A 25123-nucleotide genomic window follows, 5' to 3' on the forward strand; every position below is an offset into this window, starting at 1 on the left:
CAGTGGTTAGGACTCCATGCTTCCATTGCGGGGGGCTCGGGTTCGATCCCTGGCTGGGGAACTAAGATCCTGCAAGCTGAGCGGTGCAGCCAAAAATTTAAAAAAGTACTGTTTAGTCTGAATTAAAATTTCATTCTCATAGCCAATCAAAGTAACTGTCCTACCTGCTCAAGACCTTGGCTCTGGATCTGCAGAAAGGAAAAGGGAATGACATTCTTCTTAGGTTGGCTTGGGAAGGCCTCTCTGAGGTGACAGTGACACTGAGACCCAAATGATCTGCTTTCTAGGCAAAGGTCTGAGGTGCAGTGGTGAGCCTGGCATATTTGAGTAACACCTTTAAAAGGGTGGTGTGGCTGGAACATATTGAGAATTGCCAGTATTCAAATATATACTGTAGTTTTGTGGTTCTTTTGTTTAATGGGGATTGCAAATGTGGTTTTAAATCACATAACTTGGAGCACTAGTGGCTCGTAGAGATTATGGGAATCCACACATTCAAATAGCCAACCTCATAATTTACACCAAAGACCTAAAATATACCAATTGGTTTCTCTTTGAAAGTTGTTAGAATGCCATCATTGGATATAATCCATAATCAATAGACCAGGAACTGTGCAGCAGCATGCGGGATCTTTCCCCGACCAGGGATTGAACCTGTGCCCCTTGCAGTGGAAGCTCGGAGTCCTAACCACTGGACCGCCAGGGAATTCCTGACTGGGAACTTCAAAGAAGGAACAAATACAAATCTTAAACAGCTGAAGTCCTTGTGTCGTGGTAAAATATTATGGACATGAAAGAATACAGGTGACAAAAAATAATTGCTATCAATTGTGAGTATTATTATTTCTTGTCTTGCTTACAACTTGTCCTTTAACATTTTTGTACTTTTGTCATCATGAAGATGTAGCAAGAAGACCTACAGCAATAGTAACTACATTCTTTGTTTCCTTTTAAATATGCAACATTTGACATCATTATAAAATATTGTTGTAATATTGTTCCCACAATTTGATGGGGTATGTTTTGTCCTGTAGTATAGGGATTTCTGGACATTTTCAGGGCAAACTAATAGGTCAATATTTGTATTATATTGTTGCAAAGTAAGTGAGTAATTTAAAAATGACTCTATTACTTTTAAAACATTTCGCAAGCCAGTAGGGTTTTCTGTTTCTCATGTGTTTATTTAAGCACTCCTATTTTTTAACATAGTACCAATTTTTTTTTTTTTTTTTTTTGCGGTACGCGGGCCTCTCACTGTTGTGGCCTCTCCCGTTGCGGAGCACAGGCTCCGGACGCGCAGGCTCAGCGGCCATGGCTCAAGGGCGCAGCCGCTCCGCGGCATGTGGGATCTTCCCGGACCGGGGCAGGAACCCGTGTCCCCTGCATCGGCAGGCAGACTCTCAACCACTGCGCCACCAGGGAAGCCCCATAGTACCAAATTTTATATTTACACATAAGCAATTATACATTTACTCTTTTTTGGGATCAGGTAACATGGAATTGTTGTAGATGAATTCATTGCTTGAAAAAGCACTTTTGAATTTCAGTGGGAGATGTGCAGATTTTTAAATCAATGATATATTCTAGAAAGATCTATATAGCATCTTTCATTACTGGCCTATAACACCTCCCTCCACTCCAATATATTACAAAAAAATATTTTTTTCCTGTAATTTACTTTCTTCCTAGTGCACGTTTGTTTTTCTTTGAAACAACCGCCAGGGCTATAAATAAGAGATTGTGGGACTTTACTGTCAAAACTGTTTTAGAACTGATTCTTCTACTAGGGAATATTTTTCAGGTAAAGCTGAATATATTTTATTTGGGTCTGGGCAACCAACATGTTATATTAAGAGATCCTGATTTCTTTGTACTGATTAGAGCAGGGAAAGGGAGCTGAACCTTTGTTCACCTGTTTTTCTTTTCATTTTTCTTTACCGTTTTTATCCTCTCCTAATTGTTTGTGAGAAACTTTACACTGATCTTTTTTTTTTTTTTTGGCTTCACTGGGTCTTAATTGTGTCTCGTGGGATCTTCGTTGTGGCATGCGGGATCTTTTTAGTTGTGGCATGCGGACTGTTAGTTGCAGCATGCATGTGGGATCTAGTCCCCTGACCAGGGATGGAGCCCAGGCCCCCTGTATGGGGAACTTAGAGTCTTAACCACTGGACCACCAAGGAAGTTCCTACACTGATTTTTTTTCCCCCTCAGCCCTCGGGGTTTTACATTAAGTAAAAAGCAATTCAGTAGTAGATAAGCTTTTATCTTATTTAAAATAAAGAAAGAAGAAGGGAGAACGCGGGGAAAAAAGAAATGAACCCCAAGAGTTATAACTTCAACATTTGCTTTTATTGGACAATACATCCAAAATACATCACCTCTTATAAACCATCCAACTCAAATGCATTATTCCCCTGGCATTTTTTTCTATGGTCAGTGATTCCACCAGCCATTCATTCAAGTCAGAAATCTGAGAGCCATGTTGTATTATCCAACAGGCAGAACAAGCACATGTCCATTATCCACAATTTAAGAAATACTATACTGGAAAGTGAATTACTTGAGGACCTTTCATTTATGTGTCCCAATGACTAGCATAATTCTTCATGTACAGCACGTAGTCAGATGTTTGTTGAATGAATAAGTGTAGTAATGAATGATTAAGAATCCCACCCCCAAAATAAGTTCAAACTCTTTCATTAGTAGTTATTTTTTTCTCCTTAAAATTAGTTGTTTGGGTTTTTAAAAGTACAAGCATTGTCAGAATTTGTTAAAAAAAATTTTTTTTACCTCTATAAAAGAAACCTAAAAGCTTTTTTTTTTGGACTCCTCATTTATGGGTCAAAAGAAACCTAAAAGTTTTAAAGGGAAGTGGAATGTGAAATTTTTCATTTCAATGGAAAAATGTGTCCGCCCACTCCCCCACTATGTTTAAAGAGAAATACGTCTTTTATGTAGTGATGCTTCCACCTTATGGCTTCTAGATAATTGCCACTAAATTTTTATAATCATAGATTTTTTTTTTCCTTCAGTTTATAAGCCTGATGAGGTGAAGCCAAGGGCTGGATCTGGCCCATAGGTTAGAAGTCCTACCATTCCTCTTCCAGGAAAGGTCCAGGGAGTATTTAAGAATGTGGCTCTAACAGAACTAAACTGTTTGGATTTGACTCCTCACCCTGCCACTTACTGCTTGTAACCTTAGGGAAGTAACCTAACCTAATTACAGTGTACAGTTTTTTCACCTCTAAAATGATAATAATGTCACCTAACACATAGGGTAGTTGTAAAGGTTAAATAAATTAATATTTGTAGGTATATATTTAGAATAGAACCTGACACATAATTGGCAATCAGATGTTATAAGGTGAAATGATCAAAGTGATGGAGTGATCTATACTGAAGTTAAATAATAGAGGGTATAAATAGCTGAACTCATATTTTTTCACAGATCTCAAATGTTTGAACTGCCCTTGGAAATGTAAAGGAAACTATTTGAAGATAAAAGGAAATGCTCTTTTGTACCACATTTATCACATGTACAAAATTTATTGGTTTCTATAACCCCGAATTAGCCAAATGCCGTATATTGGTAATGAAAGAAATAGTAGAAAGTCTTGCAGTGGAATGATTAAGCAAAAATACAATCAGAAATTTTTTTATCATTCCAGTTTCAAGCATCCTACTCTGATTACCCTCTCCTGTTTTTCTAACTCATTCTAGTGCTCTTATTCTGATCATCCAGCTCCACTGTGGTCTCCAGCTCATTGATTCTGCCTCATTGTTTAATGTCTGAAATCTCTGGGTTTATAGTTTTCACCAAATCAGGAAACATTTTAGCCTTTATTTCTTCGAATATTCTCTGAATCCCAAGATTCCGGTTATATGTAGATGAGGTCATTTGATGTTGTCTCACAGCTCACTGATATTCTTTTTATTTTTAATTTAATTTATTTATTTATTGACATATAGTTGATTTGCAATGTCGCTTTAGTTTCAGGTGTACAGCACAGTGATTCAGTTATACATACATATACATATATATATATTCTTTTCCAGATTCTTTTCCCTTATAGGTTATTACAAAATATAGTTATAGTATAGTTACCTGGACTATGAAGTAGGTCTTTGTTGGTTATCTCTTTTATTTATAGTAGTGTGTATGTGTTGATCCCGAACTCCTAATTTATCCCTCCCTGATACTTGTTTTTAAACAACTTTTGTTTCTGTGATGTTCATGCTTTCTGCTATTTTCTTAAATGTGTGGAGTGTATTCATAATAGCTAGTTTAACATCATTGTCTACTAAAACTATCATCCACGTCATTTTTGGGTCCGTTTCCATTGTTTGGTTTTTCTCTTGATGGTGAGTTTATATTTTCCTGCTGCTTTGCCTGCTTGATAATTTTTGATTGATGCCAGACGTGTGTTTTATGTTTTAGGGGCTGGATTTTTAAAATTTCCTTTAAATATTTAAATATTTTGGCTGTGACACAGTTAAGTTACTTGGAATCAGTTTGGTCCTTCTGAAGCTTGCTTTTAAAGTTAGAGTGGGTCCAAACAGCACCGAAGGTACGGCTACTTTGGTGTCATTATAGATGCAATACCTTTCTGAAGACTGCCAGATGCCTAGCATATTAGGGAGTGTTTCCACTCTGGCTGGCAGAATGTGAACTATTACTAGCCCTGTGTGGACTCTGGTGATTGTTTTGTCTACTCCTTTCAAATGGTTCTTTCCCCAGTCTCTGACAGTTTTCTCACTCACATGTATAGGTTAATATTTAATAGTCAAAGGCTTGAGGGGAGTCCTCTACATATCTCCAGAGCTCCCTGTGTGTGCAATTCCCTTTTTTTCTGATACTCTGTGCTACGCATTTTCATTACCTTGGCCTCTGCAAACTCTGAACTCTTGTCTCCTAAACTTAGTGAAACCACCAGGCTGTTTGGGGTCCCTCTGCTTATGCTCAGTCCTGGAAACTCTAGGCAGTATGCTTGGGCATTTGTAGGGCTCACCTCATTTGTTTATCTTTTCTCAGGAAACACTGTCCTGTACTCCCCTTTGGTTTTCCAGTTGTTCAAGCAGGAGGAGAAATCTGGCATCTGTTATTCTATCCTGGTTGGAAGCAGAGGTCTCTGTCTTTCATCATCCCGTTGTCCTTTCTCTTCCCCTTACCCAGCATAAATTCTCTGTTCAATCATTATAATCTCTCCCTGGAATACACTTTTGACTTCTCTGCTCCTCTTGTTTCACTGGGGAAAACCACAACCCTGGATCCACCTCTTCACCTTTTAGTGCCATCTATGCAGTTGAATGTTGCAGGAGAAAAAGATACACACATGCTATTTTCACTTTAAATTCATGACCACAAACTATAATTGAGCCCAGCTACACTGTACTTCCATAGTCATTTATTCTTCCACTTTCCTAGATGTCTGTTTCACATCTTTTCTCTCAAAATTTTGGCACCTCCTCCCCCATCTTCCATGGCATTTCCCTTATTTCCGTATCACTGAGAAGCTGCAGCAATCAAAAAGGAACTTCTCACAGTGGTGCCACATCTACCCTCATACCCACATCTGCACATACCATGTACTTTGCCTTCTCCTCTTAGCATATAGTCCGTTCCTCCATCTGTGCATTAGATTCCATTCCCTTTTGCCTGTCCAGGGCATTTAAAATTCTCCAACAATTTCCTTCTTTTCTCCTACATCATCAGTATTATATCTTGGAACATACTTATCAGTATACAAACATACTGTATTCCATCTAGATGGGTGGGATGGGGGGAGGGAGGTCCAAGAGGGAGGGGATATATGTAGACATATAGCTGACTCACTGTACAGCAGAAAATAACACAACATTGTAAAGCAATTATACTCCAATAAAAAAATTTTTTTTTTATTCCCTCTCACCCTATCAGTTATCATGCTGTTTCTGTGCTCCCTTTTATAGCAAAAACTGTCAAGAGTTGTGCATACTTTTTCCAGTCCCCACTTGCCAGCCCCCCTTAATTCTATTCCGGTCTGGCTTTTGTCTTGACACCCTACAAAACCTGCCATTGACAAAATCTCAGTGACCCTCATATTGCTATTTCAGTGGTTGTCTTACATTAGGGGTCCCCAACCCCCTGGCCACAGACTGTTAGCGGTCCTTGGCCTGTTAGGAACTGGGCTGCATAGCAGGAGGTGAGTGGTGGGCGGGCGTGCGAGCGAAGCTTCATCTGCCGCTGCCCATCACTTCCCATTGCTCGCATTACTGCTTGAACCAGCCCCCCTCCCCCCTCCCCCCCACCGCCCGTGGATAAATTGTCTTCCACGAAACCGGTCCCTGGTGCCAAAAAGGTTGGGGACCACTGTCTTACATGATGTATCAGTAATATTTGCTAAAGTTGATTACTCCTCCTTTCCTGATCAGCTTTGTTTAGTTGGTTTCCAGAATGCCACACTCGTGGTTTTCTTGCCACCTCTTCGGTTACTTTCTCTTTCCTAGTTCTTACTCTTCTCCCGTACTCTTAATGTTAGATACCTAAGGACTCAGGCCTGGCTCTTCTCTATTTATATTTACTCCCTTATTGATCTCATTCGATAACAAGTTTTAAAACCCATCTGTACTCTGATGACTTCCAAATTTTTATTTCCTGGTCAGACCTTTCTTTTAAATTCTAAATTTGCTTATTGAACTGCCTGTTCAACATCTTCAAATGGCTGTTTGATAGATGTGTCAGATGTAACATCTCTACAGCTTTACTCCTGAGCTTTCCTTCTTAAGCCTGTTACATCTACAGTCTTTTCCATTTCAGTTGATAGCAATGCCATACTTCTTGGACATGTCAAATTACAAAACTAAAACAATTTAGTAACGAGTTTCCCTTTATTCAAGGGAAAATAATCCATGGATTGGAATAGTACAGTGCCTAACAAGCAGTGGAGCACTCTTCCTGAAGGATTTTGGGGACGAGTGAGGTTTTTTTTTTTTTTTTTTAAATAAGTTTCTTTATTTATTTACTTCTGGCTGTATTGGGTCTTCGTTGCTGCGTGCCGGCTTTCTCTAGTTGCGGCGAGCAGGGGCTACTCTTCATTGCGGTGCGTGGGCTTCTCATTGCGGTGGCTTCTTTTGTTGCGGAGCACGGGCTCTAGGCTCATGGGATTCAGTAGTTGTGGCTTGTGGGCTCTAGGCACGTGGGCTCAGTAGTTGTGGCACACGGGCTTAGTTGCTCCGTGGCATGTGGGATCTTCCTGGACCAGGGCTTAAACCCGTGTCCCCTGCATTGGCAGGCGGATTCTTAACCACTGCGCCACCAGGGAAGTCCGAGCGAGTTTTATAGAATGTTAGAAGAGGCAATACAGAAATAAGGCATGATTGGCTAGGAGGTCAGGGATTTCCTTATAAGGTAAGCAGGTTCTATTTTTTAGGTAAGGTTAGCTAGCTGAAACTGAGGGTTGTGATTGGTGTTATGTTTCCTTGACAGTGAGGTGTTTCCCATATGTGCAGGCTGATTTAAGTTTAGATTTTTGATGTGGGCTGGGCCAATGGGGTGGCCTCCGTTTTGCTGTTCCAATATACAAATTAACTTTACCAGACAAAAACCTGAGAGTCAGGCTTTATTCCTTTCTCTCAGCTCAGATGCCTGCTGTCAGGAAATCTTGTTAGCACTACCTTTAAAACATATAAAATCTAATTACTACTCACTACCTACACTACTACCACCCTGGTCCATGTCACTATTATTTCTAACCTTGCCTCCTACACTCAGGTTTAACACTTGCCCCTTTATTGTATTCTCAGCATAGCAATCAGGAAGCTTTAAAAATATAAGTCAGATCATGTCACTTCTTGCTCAGAATCTTTTAATGGTTCCCTATCTCACTTATAATAGAAGCCAAACTTTTTACAATGGCCTTCAAGGCCCTACAAGATCCAGCCCTATATTGCTTCCCTGACCTCATCCACTCTCCTCTGTCCTTATTTTGCTCTACCTTGAATACATCAGGCATGCTTCTACCGTAGGGTCTTTGCAATGGCTGCTTCCTCTGCCTGGAATATTCTTCTCCCAGTTATCCCCCATGGTCAGTCTCCCATCAGCTTCCCCATGGTCCATCTGTGTGTTTGAGAAGAGTGCCTCTGAGGGAATTAGTTGTGCTGTAAAAAGTGAAGGATAGAGGGACAAGGATATGGCAAATGTTGAAATCCTATTGGTGAAAGAGAGCCGGTGGGTGAGATAATCCTAGACTTATTAGCTATTCTGAGTGGTAATGAAACACTTAAGCAGGAGAGACTTGTAGCACAGCAGTAAAGATGAGGCAGCCTTTAGTTAGCCATTGGAAAAATTCATAAATCAGGGTTCGTAATTTGAAGGTGTCTTCGCCTATTAATATCTTTTGTAGATAGTAGGTTTGGTGTCATGCTGCTTAGTTTTGATTTAATTATATGCTTTTCAGTTTAACAGAGAATAGGTCAAAGAACTGCTTGAACATCATTTTTGGAATCTATTATAAAAGCTTAATAGGAAAATTCAATTATTTAATTTCTCCTTTAACTGAGTATTAGAGGAAAATATTTCTGTCGTTAATCTTGTATGTTTCATCAACTAAGAGACAGTGTTTCCTGTCATTTTACCATAGCTGATAGATTTCAGAGCCTAACCAGTATTTATCTCATACTTATTTAGTATTAGTATTAGTATGTACCTTTTTGATTTTGATTTTTTATTTATTTTTTAAAAAATAAATTTATTTATTTATTTTTGGCTGTGCTGGGTCTTTGTTGCTGCGCGAGGGCTTTCTCTAGTTGGAGCGAGTGGGGGCTACTCTTCGTTGTGGCATGCAGGCTTCTCATTGTGGTGACCTCTCTTGCTGCGGAGGACGGGGTCTAGGCGCGCGGGCTTGCTTCAGTAGTTGTGGCTCACAGGCTGTAGAACGCAGGCTCAGTAGTTGTGGCACACGGGCTTAGCTGCTCCGCGACATGTGGGATCTTCCCAGACCAGGGCTCGAACCCTTGTCCCTTGCATTGGCAGACAGATTCTTAACCACTGCACCTCCAGGGAAGCCCCCTTTTTGATTTTTTTTTTTTTTTTTTTTTTTTTTTTTTTTTGCGGTACGCGGGCCTCTCACTGTTGTGGCCTCTCCCGTTGCGGAGCACAGGCTCCAGACACGTGGGCTCAGCAGCCATGGCTCACGGGCCTAGCCACTCCACGGCATGTGGGATCTTCCCGGACCGGGGTACGAACCCGTGTCCCCTGCATCCGCAGGCGGACTCTCAACCACTGCACCACCGGGGAAGCCCCCCCTTTTTGATTTTTAATTGCAGGATTTACACTAGGTTTCATTTTGTAAGCTGCCAGAATCGCTTATGGAAGTAGACCTAGTTGATGTTATAAAATATTCTCTTATTAAGAGGGTATTATGTTTCTCCATGTCATAGTCAAGAAAAGATTTGCATGTCCTTTCTGTGGTTCTTCCATATTTGTTTATTTGCACACCCTTTTCTCAGAGGGAAGAGTAAATGAAGAAATGATGGTTGTAGGAAGATATTAACAGAAAAAGTGTAGCCAGCCATAAGATTAGTACACGAAGTATATACCATAGGATCTCAAATCTGACTGAATTTCTCATTAGCCAACACTAAGGAAAGCAAAGTTACCCACATGATTCACTTAAGTTCATAAGGTAAAAACAAACTAGTTTTTCAGGGGAGAAGCACAGTTAATCCCAGTACTAAATTTTGAGTATCTCCCATGGGTCCCTATAATAAGAATACTTTGTGATAAAAGTTAGGTACCTGGGGCAAGAAAGTACAGTAACTTTAGGATCAGCTGTGTTTGTAGATGTAAGAAGTATCATTTGCTTTCACAGGAGTTTAATGTTAGTCAGTGGTTCTTAACCTTTTTGGGGTCATAGACCCTGTAACATTTTTATGTAGTTTATTGTGAATTTGCTAAACATATAAATTCTGAACTCATCTCAAGAGATTCTGATCCAGCCGGTCTGTGGTAGGTTTTATAAATGTATGTGTAAGCACCATCCTAGGTGATCCTGATGTAGGTTCTTGTTAGACCATATGTTTAGAAACTGCTTCCAGAATATAATTTAAGGGAGTTCGAACATTACATTCAGTACATGGATCTTATCTCATACGAGTGAACAACATTCTCAACAATTGTATGGTGAAAACAATAATGAGATTCATAGGGGTGTTTGGTGCTGCTGTATTAGAAAATTAATGCTTTTGTTGAAATTTATTGATTAAAGCAAGTCACATGGCCATACCTAACTTGAAAAGGAACAATACTCATGAGTAACACATGTGGGGTGCCCCCCCTTTTCTTATTAGTAATGAATTGATTTTTTCCCCTTAATATCGAACCACTTTCAAATCACTGGAATAAACTTGCATGATTATGAGGTATTATTTAATTGTTTAATTTACTAATATTTTTAAAGACTTTTGCACCTATATGTTCTAATTAGATTGGTCTACAGTTACCATTTCTTGTTCTCTCCTCACCAGTTTGGTATCAGGGTTTTGTTAGCATTATAAAATGAGATGAGTATCTTTCTGGGTTTTTTTCTTCCTCAACTTTCAGAGTTTATATGGATTTTTGACATACTTTTTGTGAGGAGTTTAAGGCACAGTCTCTACACACAAGACCACCCTCACTTCTGACATCAGCTGCAAATTTGGGAGGTTCCCAAATCCCTGAGGTTCAATAATTTGTTAGAAATATTCATAGATCTTACTGAAAACTGCTTTGCTCATGGTTATGGTTTATTAAGGGAAAGGATACAGATTAAGATCAGCTAAAGGAAGAAACAGTGTCCAGGAGGATCAAACACAGAGCTTCCCTTGTCCTCTCTGGTGTTGTCAGGTCACATTTCTCTCCTTCCCTCATTAAATGACAGGGCATATAAGTACTGCCAGCCAGGGAAGCTCACACAACCTTTGGTGTCCAGAATTTTTATTAAGGCTTCATCATGTAGGCATTGCTCATGTGGGTAGTCTCAGTCTCCAGGTTGATTGACCCAAACCCCCTACCCTAAGTCATACTGTTGCTTTCTGGATTGGCCTGCTCCCTAAGACTATATGAGTTTGCCAGTCCCCTCCCTGAATCACATTGTTAGGTTATCCAGTATGACCCAAGGCCCCAGGCTAACAAAGACTCTCTTATCAGATATAACATTCTTAGGGCCCAAGGATATTACCTACTAGAAGCCAAGGGCCAAGGCCAGACCGGCTCTTTGGACAAGGCCAAATTCTTTGCTACACACTTTCACATAACTGTTTTTTTTCTTTTATGGTTGTCTTCCTGTGATTCTTTGATACCAGATTAAGTTATAGGGATTCCATTATGGAAAATTGGTTCTTTTAAATTTCTTTAGTTGTCTCTTAAGAGATAAAAATAACAGCCACTTCTGATTTAACTGCACTTAAATTACTTTTTTTTTTTTTTTTTTTAAGAATAAAGGTTCTCTTCAGTTTGAAGACAAATGGGACTTCATGCGTCCAATTGTTTTGAAGCTTTTACGCCAGGAATCTGTTACAAAACAGCAGTGGTTTGATCTGTTTTCGTAAGTAATCCATTCATTCTACCTTTTTGATAACATAAAGGAAAATTTGGTGGCTATATTCAAATGGAATATTGGCTCCAGATTGGACTGTTTACCTGTTTGAAATTATTACTGATTGTGTTGGGGGTCCCCAAGACCACCCCTAGGTTTGGTGATTTGCTCGGAGGACTCATAGGACTGAACACAAAGTCATACTCACAGCTGTGATTTATTACAGCTAAAGGATACAGAGCAAAATTAGCAAAGGGAAAGGTATATGGGGTCAAGTCTGGGGAACAGGCACAAACTTCCAAGAGTACTCTCCCAGTCGAGTCACACAGGACGCACTTAATTTCCCCAGCAACAAGATTGACAACATATGTGATATGCTGTCACCAAGAAGCTCTTTGGAGACTCAGTACCCAGGGTTTTTACTGGGGGCTGCTCACATAGGCAGCCTCTGCCTGTCATGTACCAAAATTCTAGACTCTCAGAAAGAGCAGGTGTTCAGTATAAACCATGTTGTTTGTACAAACAGGTTAGGCACAGTGAGCCATTCTCATAATTTCAGGAAAATTTTCTATCCATATAGGAAACTGTCAGACATTCAAGTTCTCAGATCCCAGCCAAACAGGCTTTTCTAAGGAATACAGTCTCAGATCTGTTATGTTAACTCTTAGCCTTTGGCCAGAATGTCTTTACAGCAAAACTGTTACCAGTAGGACACCACCCCTGCCCCCATCCCCACCCCCCCGTGTGCAGCAAGGTAAGACCAACTTGTAGTATTGATCTCAGTTATGCCTTTTAGAGGGCCTAAATTTAGTTAGTTAAAATAAATCCCGCCAACCATGAGGTTTATCTTAGAAAAGCAGGTGGCTTTCTCTTTCAGTTTCTGTATGGACCTTTGACATGGCCTGAGGCATCAATTCAGGCAAAGCACAACTATAGCCATAAAGTTGAATTTGACCTGAAAATTTTCCACGGTTGAAGCAGTGTCATGATAGGGTACATACAAAAAGAAGTATAATTTCAGAGGACCCACATGGTACCCTGGAAACAAAGAGTTTGCACTTTTTTAGGGTACTCCAAGCAAGACATAAATTAGATAGTATGGGTTAACAGGGCCCTCAGTGTGTCCTCCCTTTCACTTTAGAGTTCTCAGTCTAGTTCATTTAATTCAGTTCAGGCCTTGTTTTCAGACAGACTACCTGAAGGCAATTAGTTCCAAACAGTTTGTTTATCCACGACACCATTTCATTTGCTTCATAGTGTGGATGACATTTAGAGGTGTTCTTTGTGGAAGGTATAGGAATTGGGGCTACTCGCAGCCTTCTCAGAGTACTGCTAGGTGTGATTGAAGTGCAGCATTCAGTTTGAATTCAAAGCACTCACAACAGCATGGAAAGCCAACACCAGGAGCTGGGAAAGCTTTCAAGAATGCTTATGAAAAACAAAAATCATGCATGTCCTTCTCCCTGGTGCCTCACCAGGTGCTGAGTTTTAGTTTTTCTCCCTTATAAAATCAGTGGGTCCCATTCAGTAATGAAAGCTTTTCATTTTTTTCCCAGTCACTCAGACCTGGAGGAGGAACAAAAACATTTTTACAGAAAAACATTTTTGTACAACTTAACTAGAAAGACATATGTTTAGGAATTGGCCTGGATGAAATCCCAAATTTTCAAAAATTTTCATAATAAGTTTACATCACACCCCCACCCCTTTTGTCCTGACTATTTACCTAGTGAGCAGCCTGGAAGAGATCAATTCCTTTCTGGAGATAGCTGTGTTTAATAATGAAGTTGCCTTACTAAGGTGTGTGTTTAAGGAAGGGTGATGCGAAGGTGAGGGAAATAATATCAGGTTTTTAATTCATTGTTGAAAACTGCAACTAATCCAGAAAGCTGGACACAAGTCCATAGCAGTGAAACATCCCTGAGAGGGGATCATGAATCCAGTCTGTAAGGAGTGAGTATGCTTTCTCCCAACTTGCAGCTTTTAGCAATAACCACAAGTTAGGAATGCACTTTAGGTCTGTATATCTGATACAGAGGCTATCAGCAGCTTGATTTCAGATGGCCCCATCAGAGAATGAGCCCTTTTCTGTGGGCATCTGCAAGTGATTTAGATCTTCCAGCCAGAATCCATGACATTTTCAGTTTCTGGCTTCACAGAGGAGGTCTTAAATCTTCAACAGTCCACAAGTCAATGTCCTGTTCACTGAGCATATGCCTGCTTTAGTTCAGCACAGCTTGTGTTGAGGTTTAAATAGCCCAATGTCAGACAATATCAGGTTTCAGCTTAGAGTTAGATCCAAGCAATTAGGATTTGTGAATTCAGGATTCCAAAAAAGCCACTGACTTTTCTCGAGCAGTGGCAAAGCCAAGATGTTGCAGACCAGTCGTGTTCTAAGTCCAAGTGACAAGCAAGACTTTTCTAATCCCCTTTTATTTTTGTCAGTCTTAGAGTTCAGATTAATCCACTCAGTAGTATGCACATCATGCTGGAAAATCATCAGCCTTTCAGGGTCAGACATCTGATTTCACAAGAGCTCAGTAGCAACTAAAAACTGCTTTTTAAAACTCCAGAAGTGTATATCTATTTGGAAATTTCTTATGTTTTCATGTTGTCTCCCTTTTCTCTGAGATGGCAATAAGTAGAAATAATAGTATCCATTATGGAGATTTATTTATTCTGTTTCCAATACTCAAACAGTTCAAATTCTAATCCTTTCACCAGCAGTAAAAAGCAAGGAAATTGTGTCTCACTAGCTTTTTATTTTATTTTATTTATTTATTTACATTTTATTTTTGGCTGCATTGGGTCTTCATTGAGGCGAGTGGGGGCTACTCTTCATTGTGGTGTGCGGGCTTCTCCTTGTAGTGGCTTCTCTTGTTGCGGAGCTTGGGCTCTAGGCCTGCAGGCTTCAGTAGTTGTGGCTCGCGGGCTCTAGAGCGCAGGCTCAGTAGTTGTGGCACATGGGCTTAGTTGCTCTGCAGCATGTGGGATCTTCCCGAATCAGGGCTGAAACCCGTGTCCCCTGCATTGGCAGGTTGATTCTTAACCACTGTGCCACCAGGGAAGTCTGTCACTAACTTTTTATTTTGCAACTTTTCCTGATTGATGTGATCCCTCTAGCATTTATGAAAGTACAAGCATATAATATTTTATATCTTTATTTATCATATATCCAGGTGCAATAGCCAAAGAATACAAAACCATCTTTAAAACTTTCCCTGCCTCTTTTTTCTTATTACAGATTTATTCAAACTCCTAGCAATAAATTTAGCATTTACAATATTAACATTACAGTTGCTGGGAGATCCTGACCGGAATGTAGGAGGCATGGAGAGGTTGCTGAAGCAGCAGTAGTTAGGCTTAAGAAACAGCTGGAATAGTTTCCTCTCCCTTGGTTATCTAAAATTTTCTCCAGCCCCGTGACCTAATATAACTATTAATTCCTCCTGCTTGGAGGAGAGACCAGCACAAACATTTAACATTTCTGGTCCTTTGAAAAGCTTATGTTTGAGAACTTTTGGGCCTTTTCTCCTCTTACTTGGAGGCAAGAACAAAAACCAAAGTTATCATCCATACTGGGCTTTTTCTCTCCTCACTTGGGTCAGCATGGCCAAAGCAGCTAGAAGATTTAATGAGCCAACTCTCTTGGGGTTAGATCTGTCATTTTCAAATTTCATAGGTAACTTTTACCTTTCTCACAGCAGATAGCAACTCAGCTGCTGATTCATACCACGGTTGATTTCATAGCCATGCAAGTAGCAGAGGTTCATCATACTACCACTTAATCCTTCCTTTTCTCAAACAGTGCTTTCACCATGTTTAATGAATCCCACTTCTGACACCAACCATGTCAGTGGTCTTAAGACCACCCCCAGGTTCAATGATTGTTAGGAAGACTCATAGGACTCAGCATATAGTTGTATTCATGACTATCATTTATTACAGTGAAAGATACAGAGCAAAATGCAACAAAGGTGCATGTGGTAAAGTCCAGGGGAAACCAGGTACAAGTTTCCAAGCATCTTCTCCCAGTGGAACATATCCACTTAATTCCTCCAACAACTAATTGGGACAACACATGTGAAATGCTATCTACCAGGGAAGCTTCTTTTTTTGTTGTTGTTAATATTTATTTATTTGGTTACACCCGGTCTTAGTTGCGGCTTGCAGGCTCCTTAGTTGTGGCAGGCCCGCTCCTTAGTTGTGGCACGCTGGCTCCTTAGTTTTGGCATGCAACTCTTAGTTGCGGCATGCATGTGGGATCTAGTTCCCTGACCAGGGATCGAACCTGAGCCCCTGCATTGGAGGCGTGGAGTCTTATTCACTGCGCCACCAGGGAAGTCCCCAGGGAAGCTTCTTTTTTTTTTTTTTTTTTGCGGTACAAAGGCCTCTCACTGTTGTGGCCTCTCCCATTGTGGAGCACAGGCTCTGGATGCGCAGGCTCAGTGGCCATGGATCACGGGTCCAGCCACTCTGCGGCATGTGGGATCTTCCTGGACCGGGGCATGAACCCGTGTCCCCTGCATCGGCAGGCGGACTCTCAACCACTGCGCCACCAGGGAAGCCCCAGGGAAGCTTCTTAAAGACTCGGTGCCCAGGGTTTTTACTGAGAGAGCTGGTCACAAAGGCAGCTGCTGCCTGACGTGAACCAAAATTCCAGATCCTAGACAAAAAGCAAGTGTTGAACATAAATCAGAATTTTTACATAACAATTTAGGCACAGTGAGCCATTCTTATCAGGAAATGGTGAGAACTCTCACAAAACCCACGTTCCTATATGTCAGCCAAGGGCCAACCTTGCAACCATGTCTTCATAAAGATAGTAGTTTCAGACTTGGTATAATTTCTGTGTGTGTGTGTGCACTAGTAAAATACTGTATCAATGAGTTGAAGATGTATGACTGAATAATCTATACACATTAAACTGCTGTGCTCATTTTTTCTCTTTATCACAGAAGAAAATAGTCTAATCCTAAATAACATAGAACTTGTTGCATAATACTAACTTATATCCATGATTCTGCCTTTTGAGAAATTAGAATTCAATAAAAAGCAGCTGAGACCTTTTAAAAATTTCATCGCATTCATGTATATGTATATTTTTCTTAAATTATTTGATTAAATGTATTTTATGAACAACGTGTTGAATGTGGTGGGTTTTTTTGTTTTGTTTTTGCCAGTTTGTGTTAATAATACGATTTATCATGTAGAATAATGCTTATTCTCTGTCATTCCTGACTGGAAAAAGGAGCATAGTGTGATGGTGTTTCCTGCTTAAAGTATACTTCTAAGCAGAAATAGTACTTGCTACAGTTAGTGGCCTCAGCACATCGTTTCTAAAAATCCTTGATCTCCGTGGAGTTACCCAAGGCTGCTCAATATGTAATCCTTTTAAGTTAAAGGATTCCTGTATGTCTTATCATGCCACACCAAAATTATAAGACCTACATTAATTAAAATCTTTCCAAATTTTAGCCTATTTAGCCATATTAATTAATAACCTTTAGGTTAGTTATATCTTTCTAAATCTGAGGTACTAAAATAATGTTTTGGTATTAAATGACATTTACTATTTGTTGCCCTTTTCTCATAACCTGTGTCATTATTTTTCAGCAGGGGTACTGTTGGTGTTTTGGGTGGTTACAAGATTGTTCTGCATACTGTGGCATGTTTATCACCTCTGGCCTTTACCCTCATAAACTCTAGTAGTGGATACTTTCTGTGTACTCCTCTCCCTACCCCTCATTATTGAAAGAAAAAAAGCTCTCACTTCCAAATGTCTGAGGCAGTACCTCCCTCGGTTGAGAACTGCTGCTTTAGATACATGTTGTTTGGTTTGACTCTGGTTTGTGAAATTGAGGCTAAAATTTAAAAATAAATTATTTTCAACTTGTGAGACTTTATGTTTAAGAAAATTCATCTTTACTACAAATAACTTTTTTAATGTTTTTCTTGTTCCTAAGCTGGTTTTTATGATACCACTTTCTCCTGTTTTTTCTCCGATCTCTTATCTACATCATCTCAGTCATCTAAGCTGATCCATCCCTTTTATGCCCGTTAAGTGTTGGTTTCCTTCAGAGTTCTGTTTTTTTCTTATTCTTTTACCTGAGTTCTCATCTATTTAAGCAATCCAGATTATTCTCCAAACTTCCATACCCATGTGACCTATTGTGTCCTGCATACTTAAGTTCCATAAGTACTCCAAATTAGAGTGATGAAAATCTGTTATTTATAGTCTCAAACCAAAAATCTGGAAGCTACCATCAACCTCCTGTTTTTTCACTCCTTCATATCCGCTTGATTACTAGATTTCATAGACTTTTAAGTACCTCTTGAATTTCTTTCCATCCCATCTGTCTTTTCCCCCCACTCTCTTGCCTGAATGATTACAGTAGTCCTGTACCTTCTTTGTTGTATTTCTAGTTATCTGTTGCCACACAACAAATTACCCTGAAGATTAGCAGCTTAAAACAACAAACATTTATTATCTCACAGTTTCTGAAGGTCCGGAATCTGGTTGCAGCTTAATTGGGTCTTTCTAGCTCAGGATCTCTTAAGAAGTTGCAGTCAAGCTCTAGGCAAAAGAACTAGGCCTATATTCAACTAGGAGTGAATGATCTTCAAAGCTTACTCATGTGATTGTTGGCGGCCTCAGTTCTTCACTAGCTGCTCAGTTCCTCACTGTGTAGAACCCTCCATAAAGCTGTTTACTGTGTGGCAGCTTGCTTTCCCCAGAGCAAGAGAGAGTGTTCCCAAGACAGAAGTCACAGAAGTCATGGTGTTTTTTTTTTTTTTTTTTTTTTTCCTTTTTGCGGTATGCGGGCCTCTCACTGTTGTGGCCTCCCCCGCTGCGGAGCACAGGCTCCGGACGCGCAGGCTCAGCGGCCATGGCTCACGGGCCCAGCCGCTCCGCGGCACATGGGATCCTCCCAGACCGGGGCACGAACCCGCATCCCCTGCACCGGCAGGCGGACTCCCAACCACTTGCACCACCAGGGAGGCCCAGTCATGGTGTTTTATAACATAATTTTGGAAGTTACAAACCATTATTTCTTTTCTTTTCTTTTCTTTTTTTTTTTTTTTTTTGCGGTTCACGGGCCTCTCACTGTTGTGGCCTCTCCCATTGCGGAGCACAGGCTCCGGACACGCAGGCTCAGCAGCCATGGCTCACGGGCCTAGCCACTCTGCGGTATGTGGGACCTTTCCAGACTGGGGCACGAACCCGTGTCTCCTGCATTGGCAGGCAGACTCTCAACCACTGCGCCACCAGGGAAGCCCTTCTTTTCTTTTTTAATTGGAGTATAGTTGATTTACAGTGTTGTGTTAGTTTCAGGTGTACAGCAAAGTGAATCAGTTATACATATACATATATCCATTTTTTTTAAGATTCTTTTCCCATATAGACCATTTTAGAGTATTGAGTAGAGTTCCCTGTACTATACAGCAGGTTCTTATTAGTTATCTATCTTATATATAGACCTTCATTTCTTCTGTATGCTGTTGATCACACAGACAAATGCTTTGTACACTGTAGGAGGGAACTATACATGGGTATGAATACCATCCAGGAGACAGGGATCATTGGAGGCCATCCTAGAGACTGTACCTTCAGAGGAAATAGATGATGCAAGGTTTAGAAGATAGCTCAAAAAGCATTCTAGTTATATCATTAGAGAGGAATAAAATGAAAGAGACTACTTCGAAAATGAAATAGTCAAAATAAAGACCTTTGAATTAAAACATAAAAAAGCTAAATAAAAAAAGATTGAATTAGTAATACAAAAAATAAAACCAAAGAGTTCTCCCTGAATGTAGAGCGAAGTATGGAAAATTAAATAAAAATGAAGACATATTGAGGACAGCTCTAGAATTGGGCTAACTTATACTTAAAAGGGGTTCCAGAAGGAGAGGACAGAAAGTAGAGGAGAGGATATAGCCCCAAAGGATAAGAAGAAAATTTCCTGGGGCTGAAATCTTGTATGTCTCCACCCAACCCTCCAGATCTTCATATTGAAAGTGCTAAAAACCATGCCTACACATGTCCTTCATTTCAGAATTCCAAGGGTAAAGAAAATAATCTAATTGTTGGAGGGAAAGTTACCTTTCAAGCAAAACAGACTGGCCGCACTCTTTTCATTGGCCAAATTGGATGCAGGAGGCTGACGCAGTTTTCTTTAAATATTTAAAGGGAAATTATTTTGAACTTAGTATTCTCTACCTAGTCAAATTTTCAATCATGTTTAAGGCGAGATGAACATGTTTTCAGACAAGTAAGTATTTAGAAGATATAAGGATCCTGCAAAAATGAAACAGATACCCTTTCCTCCACTATTACCAACACTGACCATTAAAGAAATTGAACTTTACTGAACTAAACTGAAGGAGGTACTCTTGAACTGGGAATCCTGACCATGAAATGAATATGAATAGAAAAAAGCAGACACTATCTATCCAAAACTATAAAAAAGTACAAATTGAAACATTTTAGCTTATAAAAATTGTCCCACAGAAACCAACTATGAAGTAGAACACAAATACAGCACTCCGAACTGAGTTCAGTATCCTCACACAACCATGTGGGGTTATAAAACAAACTTGAACTGAAAATTCAAAAGCTAAGGAGAGAAATCAGCAAAAGTGGAGGAAATAATGAAATGAAAATTGAACTCAGAAAACAAAAAGAACAAGACAAAATCATATCAGAAAACGATCATCTCAGTAGATGAAGAAAAAAGAGATAATCTTTCCAAAATAAAACAGAAAAATAAAAATATTATTCTTTAAACTGATAAAGATCATCTGTAAGTAATCTAGCAGCAACATCCCAGTAATAGTATGTTGGAAGCATTCCATTTAAATTGGGAATAAGAGCCCAGTCTCCCAGCCTCTCTTGGGAGAATGAGGCAGCTTGAGGGCTGTGGCTGAGTTGCGGTTGCTGGGTGACAAGTCGGAGCCGGGACAGGCATAATGGCAGAAACCGCTTCTCCAGTGAAGCACTTTGTGCTGGCTAAGAAGGCAATTACAGCAATCTTTGACCAGTTACTGGAGTTTGTTACAGAAGGATCACATTTTGTTGAAGCAATGTACAAGAATCCAGAACTTGACCGAGTAGCTGCTGAGGATGATCTGATAGAAATACAGAGGTATAAAAATAAACTTTCCATCATTGGTGAGGAGACACATGAAAGTGGCATTTTTTGGCAGGACAAGCAGTGGGAAGAGCTCTGTTATCATTGCCATGTTGTGGGATAAAGTCCTCCCTAGTGGAATTGGACATAAAACCAATTGCTTCCTGAGTGTTGAAGAGATGGATGGAGATAAAGCCTGTCTCATGACAGAAGGGTCACATGAAAAAAAGAATGTGAAGACAGTTAATCAGCTGGCCCATGCCCTTCATATGGACAAAGACTTGAAAGCTGGCTGTCTTGTACATATGTTCTGGCCAAAGGCAAAATGTGCCCTCTTGAGAAATGACCTGGTTTTAGTGGATAGTCCAGGTACAGATGTCACTACAGAGCTGGATAGCTGGATTGATAAGTTTTGCTTAGATGCTGATGTCTTCATTTTGGTTGTAAACTCCAAATCAACTCTAATGAACACGGAAAAACAGTTTTTTCACAAGGTAAATGAACGACTTTCCAAGCCTAATATTTTTATTCTGAATAATCGCTGGGATGCCTCTGCATCAGAGCCAGAATATATGGAAGATGTACGCAGACAGCTCATGGAAAGATGCCTACATTTCTTGGTGGAGGAGCTCAAAGTTGTGAATCCTTTAGAAGCATGGAATCGTAACTTTTTTGTTTCTGCAAAGCAAATTCTTAGTGCCAGAAAGCACAAAGCCCTGGGGATGCCAGAAGGTGGTGGGGCACTTGCAGAAGGATTTCAGGCAAGATTACAGGAGTTTCAGAATTTTGAACAAATCTTTGAGGAGTGTATCTCGCAGTCAGCAGTGAAAACAAAGTTTGAACAGCACACTATCAGAGCTAAACAGATCTAGAGACTGTGAAAAACATATTGGATTCAATAAACGTGACAGCAGCAGAGAAAGGGGTTTATTCAGTAGAAGAGAGGGAAGACCAAATTGATAGACTGGACTTTCTCCGAAACCAGATGAACCTTTTAACACTGAATGTTAAGAATATTATCAGGGAGGTTTCAGAGGAGGTTGCAAATGTTTCATGTGCAATGACAGATGAAATTTGTTGACTCTGTTTTTGTTGATGAATTTTGTTCTGAGTTTCATCCTACTCCAAGTGTATTGAAAGTATATAAAAATGAGTTAAATAAGCACATAGAAGATGGAATGGGAAGAAATTTGGCTGATCAGTGCACCAATGAAGTCAATGCTTCAATGCTTCAATCCCAGCAAGAAATTATTGGAAATTTGAAGCCATTACTTCCAGCTGGTATGCAGAATAAACTACATACACTGATTCCTTGCAAGAAATTTGATCTCAGCTATGACCTAAATTGCCACAAGTTATGTTCAGATTTTCAAGAGGATATTGTATTTCATTTTTCCTTGGGCTGGTCTTCCCTTGTCCATCGTTTCTTGGGCCCTACAAATGCTCAGCGGCTTCTTATAGGATTATCAGAGCCTATCTTTCAGCTTCCCAGATCTTTAGCTTCTACTCCCACTGCTCCTACCAATCCAGCGTCACAGGAAGAACTCATGGTTACCTTAATAACAGCATTAGCTTCTCTTACGTCTAGAACTTCTATGGGCATCATTGTTGTTGGAGGAGTGATTTGGAAAACTGTAGGCTGGAAACTCATATCTGTTTCATTAAGTATGTATGGAGCTTTGTATCTTTATGAAAGGCTGACTTGGACCACCCGTGCCAAGGAGAGAACCTTTAAACAGCAATTTCTGAATTATGAAACTGAAAAACTGCAAATGATTGTTAGCTTCACAAGTGCCAACCACAGCCATCAAGTACAACGAAATGGCAACCACTTTTGCTCTCCTATGCCAACAAGTTGATACTACACAAAGACATCTAGGAGAGGAAATTGCTAGATTATCCAAAGAAATAGATCAATTGGAGAAAATATAAAACAATTCAAAGTGCTTAAGAAATAAAGCTGTTCAACTTGAAAACAAGCAGGAGAATTTTACTAAGCAGTTTCTACATTCAAGTAATGAAGAAGAATCTTAACAATAGAGATTGCTTTGGTGATCATGATAGGAGAAAATGGAACTTGGAAGATTGGGACAGTTATTTTTATGAAGTGACTTTAAATATGAATTCTACTAACTGTACCTAAATAGCAAATCCTTGAGTAGATCCTGGTATTGATCTATCTCAGGGTGTTTGCATTGCTGAAAAGTGTTGTGATGTCTCTTCTAGTTTTAATTTTGGGTAGAGAAAAATCCTTTGATACGTGAAACTGATGAATTAGTTTAAAGCAAAAGAACCAACTCTGTGACCCCTGAGGGGTGGGGCCTTTCTCTTAACTAGGGCTCTCTTTGTTTTTGATTCTGAAAAACTCTGCTTCCTGGCATCCAGGAGTTAGAGAATGCTCCTTTCATCTTCTTTCTCAAAACGAATTTTTGATGCCTACTTCAACAGGAATAGTCACATTTTTGTTTTATAAACTGCATTGCTCTAACCACAAAGGAGTGTGGAAATGTTCTCAAGTATATTATTTATGCAGGTTACAATCACTTTTGCCATCCTGGCAGGTGTGTAAACCACTAATAAATAATACTGTTTTTACTCTCTTTCATTCCCATTAAAACTGATGTAAAACAGTAAAAGAAATAAAATAGGGAATAAGACAAAGTATCTGCACACTTCATTTTAATTTCCTCTAGGTTTAGAAATTTGTTGCCATAGAATTATAAGTAGTATACTTATTTTATATGTGGTCATATCTCTTTTTTTTATCCCTAATCCTACATATTTTCTTTAATATCCATATTAAGGAGTTGATCCATTTTATAGGTCTTTTCACATAATCAAGCTATAAAAATTACTTTGATATGATACATCAAAACGTATTGGATCCAACTGTGCAGTGCTTAAATGCTAAGGAGTTCATAGCCTTTGATGCATATATTAGACAAAAAAAGCTAAAAGTGCATGGTCTAAGTAAACCTGAAGAAAGTAGGAGGAAGGAAAGACAAAAGACAGAATTAATGAAATACAAAACAGTTGTGAATAGAGAAAAGAGAAAAGGTAAAAATTTGTTATTTGGAAAGAATAATATTTATTCCATTTTTGTTTATTATTATGTTTATAATTTGCTTCCTTATCAGTGTTTTCTTCCTGCTGTCTTCAATTTATTTTGTCTTTTGATTTCTTAGTTCTTTTATTGAATTCTTAATTTTAAAATTCTTTTTAATATTTTTCTTTACAATGAAAGCTTTCAAGCTACACATTTTTTCTTAATATTGCTTTTATTGTCACCATAGTTTCTGTGGTATTCAGGGTTTTCTTTTTTTATTTCTTTCTTACAGATTCTATTCTTTTTAAATTTTTAATTTAGTTTTTGGCTGCGTTGGGTCTTTGTTGCTGTGCATGGGCTATCTCTAGTTGTGGCGAGCATGGGCTACTCTTCGTTGTGGTGTGTGGGCTTCTCATTGGCGTGACGTCTCTTGTTGCAGTGGCTTCTCTTGTTGTGGAGCATAGCTCTAGGCATGCAGGCTCAGTAGTTGCAGCATACAGGCCCCAGAGTGTGCAGGCTTCAGTAGTTGTGGCACATGGGCTCTAGCGCGCGCAGGCTTCAGTAGTTGTATCGCGCGGGCTCAGTAGTTATGGCTCTTGTGCTTTAGAGCACAGGCTCAGTAGTTGTGGTGCATGGGCTTAGTTACTCCGTGGCATGTGGGATCTTCCTGGACCAGGGCTCGAACCCGTGTCCCCTGCATTGGCAGGCGGATTCTTAACCACTGCGCCACTAGGGAAGTCCCTTTATTTCTTTCTTGATTGTTAGTAATTTTTCTTTTTGTTTTTCGTTTTCCTTTAATCCATGCATTATCTAGGAGCTTAAATTACTAGATAGTGAAAATTTTAATTATTTATTTATGGATTATAATCAGAGAAATAGCCTATAAAATTATCTTTTTAAAATTTTGTATGTATGCATGTGCTCTTAGGAAAAAATTATATTTTTGTGAGTTGCAAGAATCTCTACCTAATAAATCATAGCCATTAATTGTATTTTTTTTTTTTTGGCTGTGCCATACAGCTTGTGGGATCTTAAGTTCCCCGACCAGGGATTGAACCTGCGTTTCCTGTGCTGGAAGGCAGATTCTTTACCACTGGATCACCAGGGAAGTCCCCAGAATACCTATTTTTTTGTACCAGGGTCACACTATTTCTCTTTTACTTCCTGTTTAACTTGAGGAAGTTGAAACCTTTGGAATACTTCTTACCTCTTCTTCTCTCATCCCTTCTGTCTGTCCTCTTGAAACCTTTAAAAAGTTTTTACTTCATCATTCTCCCACTCCCCAACCCCTTGATTTTTCTAATATAGTTAAGTATTTAAAAAGAATTCCCTGGGGGACTTCCCTGGTGGCACAGTTGTTAAGAATCTGCCTGCTAATGCAGGGTACACGGATT

General features: G+C 39.5%; 1 protein-coding gene and 1 pseudogene across 1 annotated transcript in view; both read left to right on the forward strand.

The window, feature by feature from the left end:
• Positions 1-25123, forward strand: part of CUL5 (cullin 5) — a 99826-nt gene that overhangs the window by 7968 nt on the left and 66735 nt on the right. Inside the window, exon 2 of the mRNA XM_060104282.1 lies at positions 11452-11561. Coding sequence (XP_059960265.1) covers positions 11452-11561 — 110 coding nt within the window. The remainder of the gene's footprint in view (positions 1-11451; positions 11562-25123) is intronic.
• Positions 20444-22812, forward strand: LOC132493630 (mitofusin-1-like; annotated as a pseudogene).

Source organism: Mesoplodon densirostris, chromosome 7 (assembly GCF_025265405.1).
Source record: "Mesoplodon densirostris isolate mMesDen1 chromosome 7, mMesDen1 primary haplotype, whole genome shotgun sequence".
Taxonomy (NCBI): domain Eukaryota; kingdom Metazoa; phylum Chordata; class Mammalia; order Artiodactyla; family Ziphiidae; genus Mesoplodon; species Mesoplodon densirostris.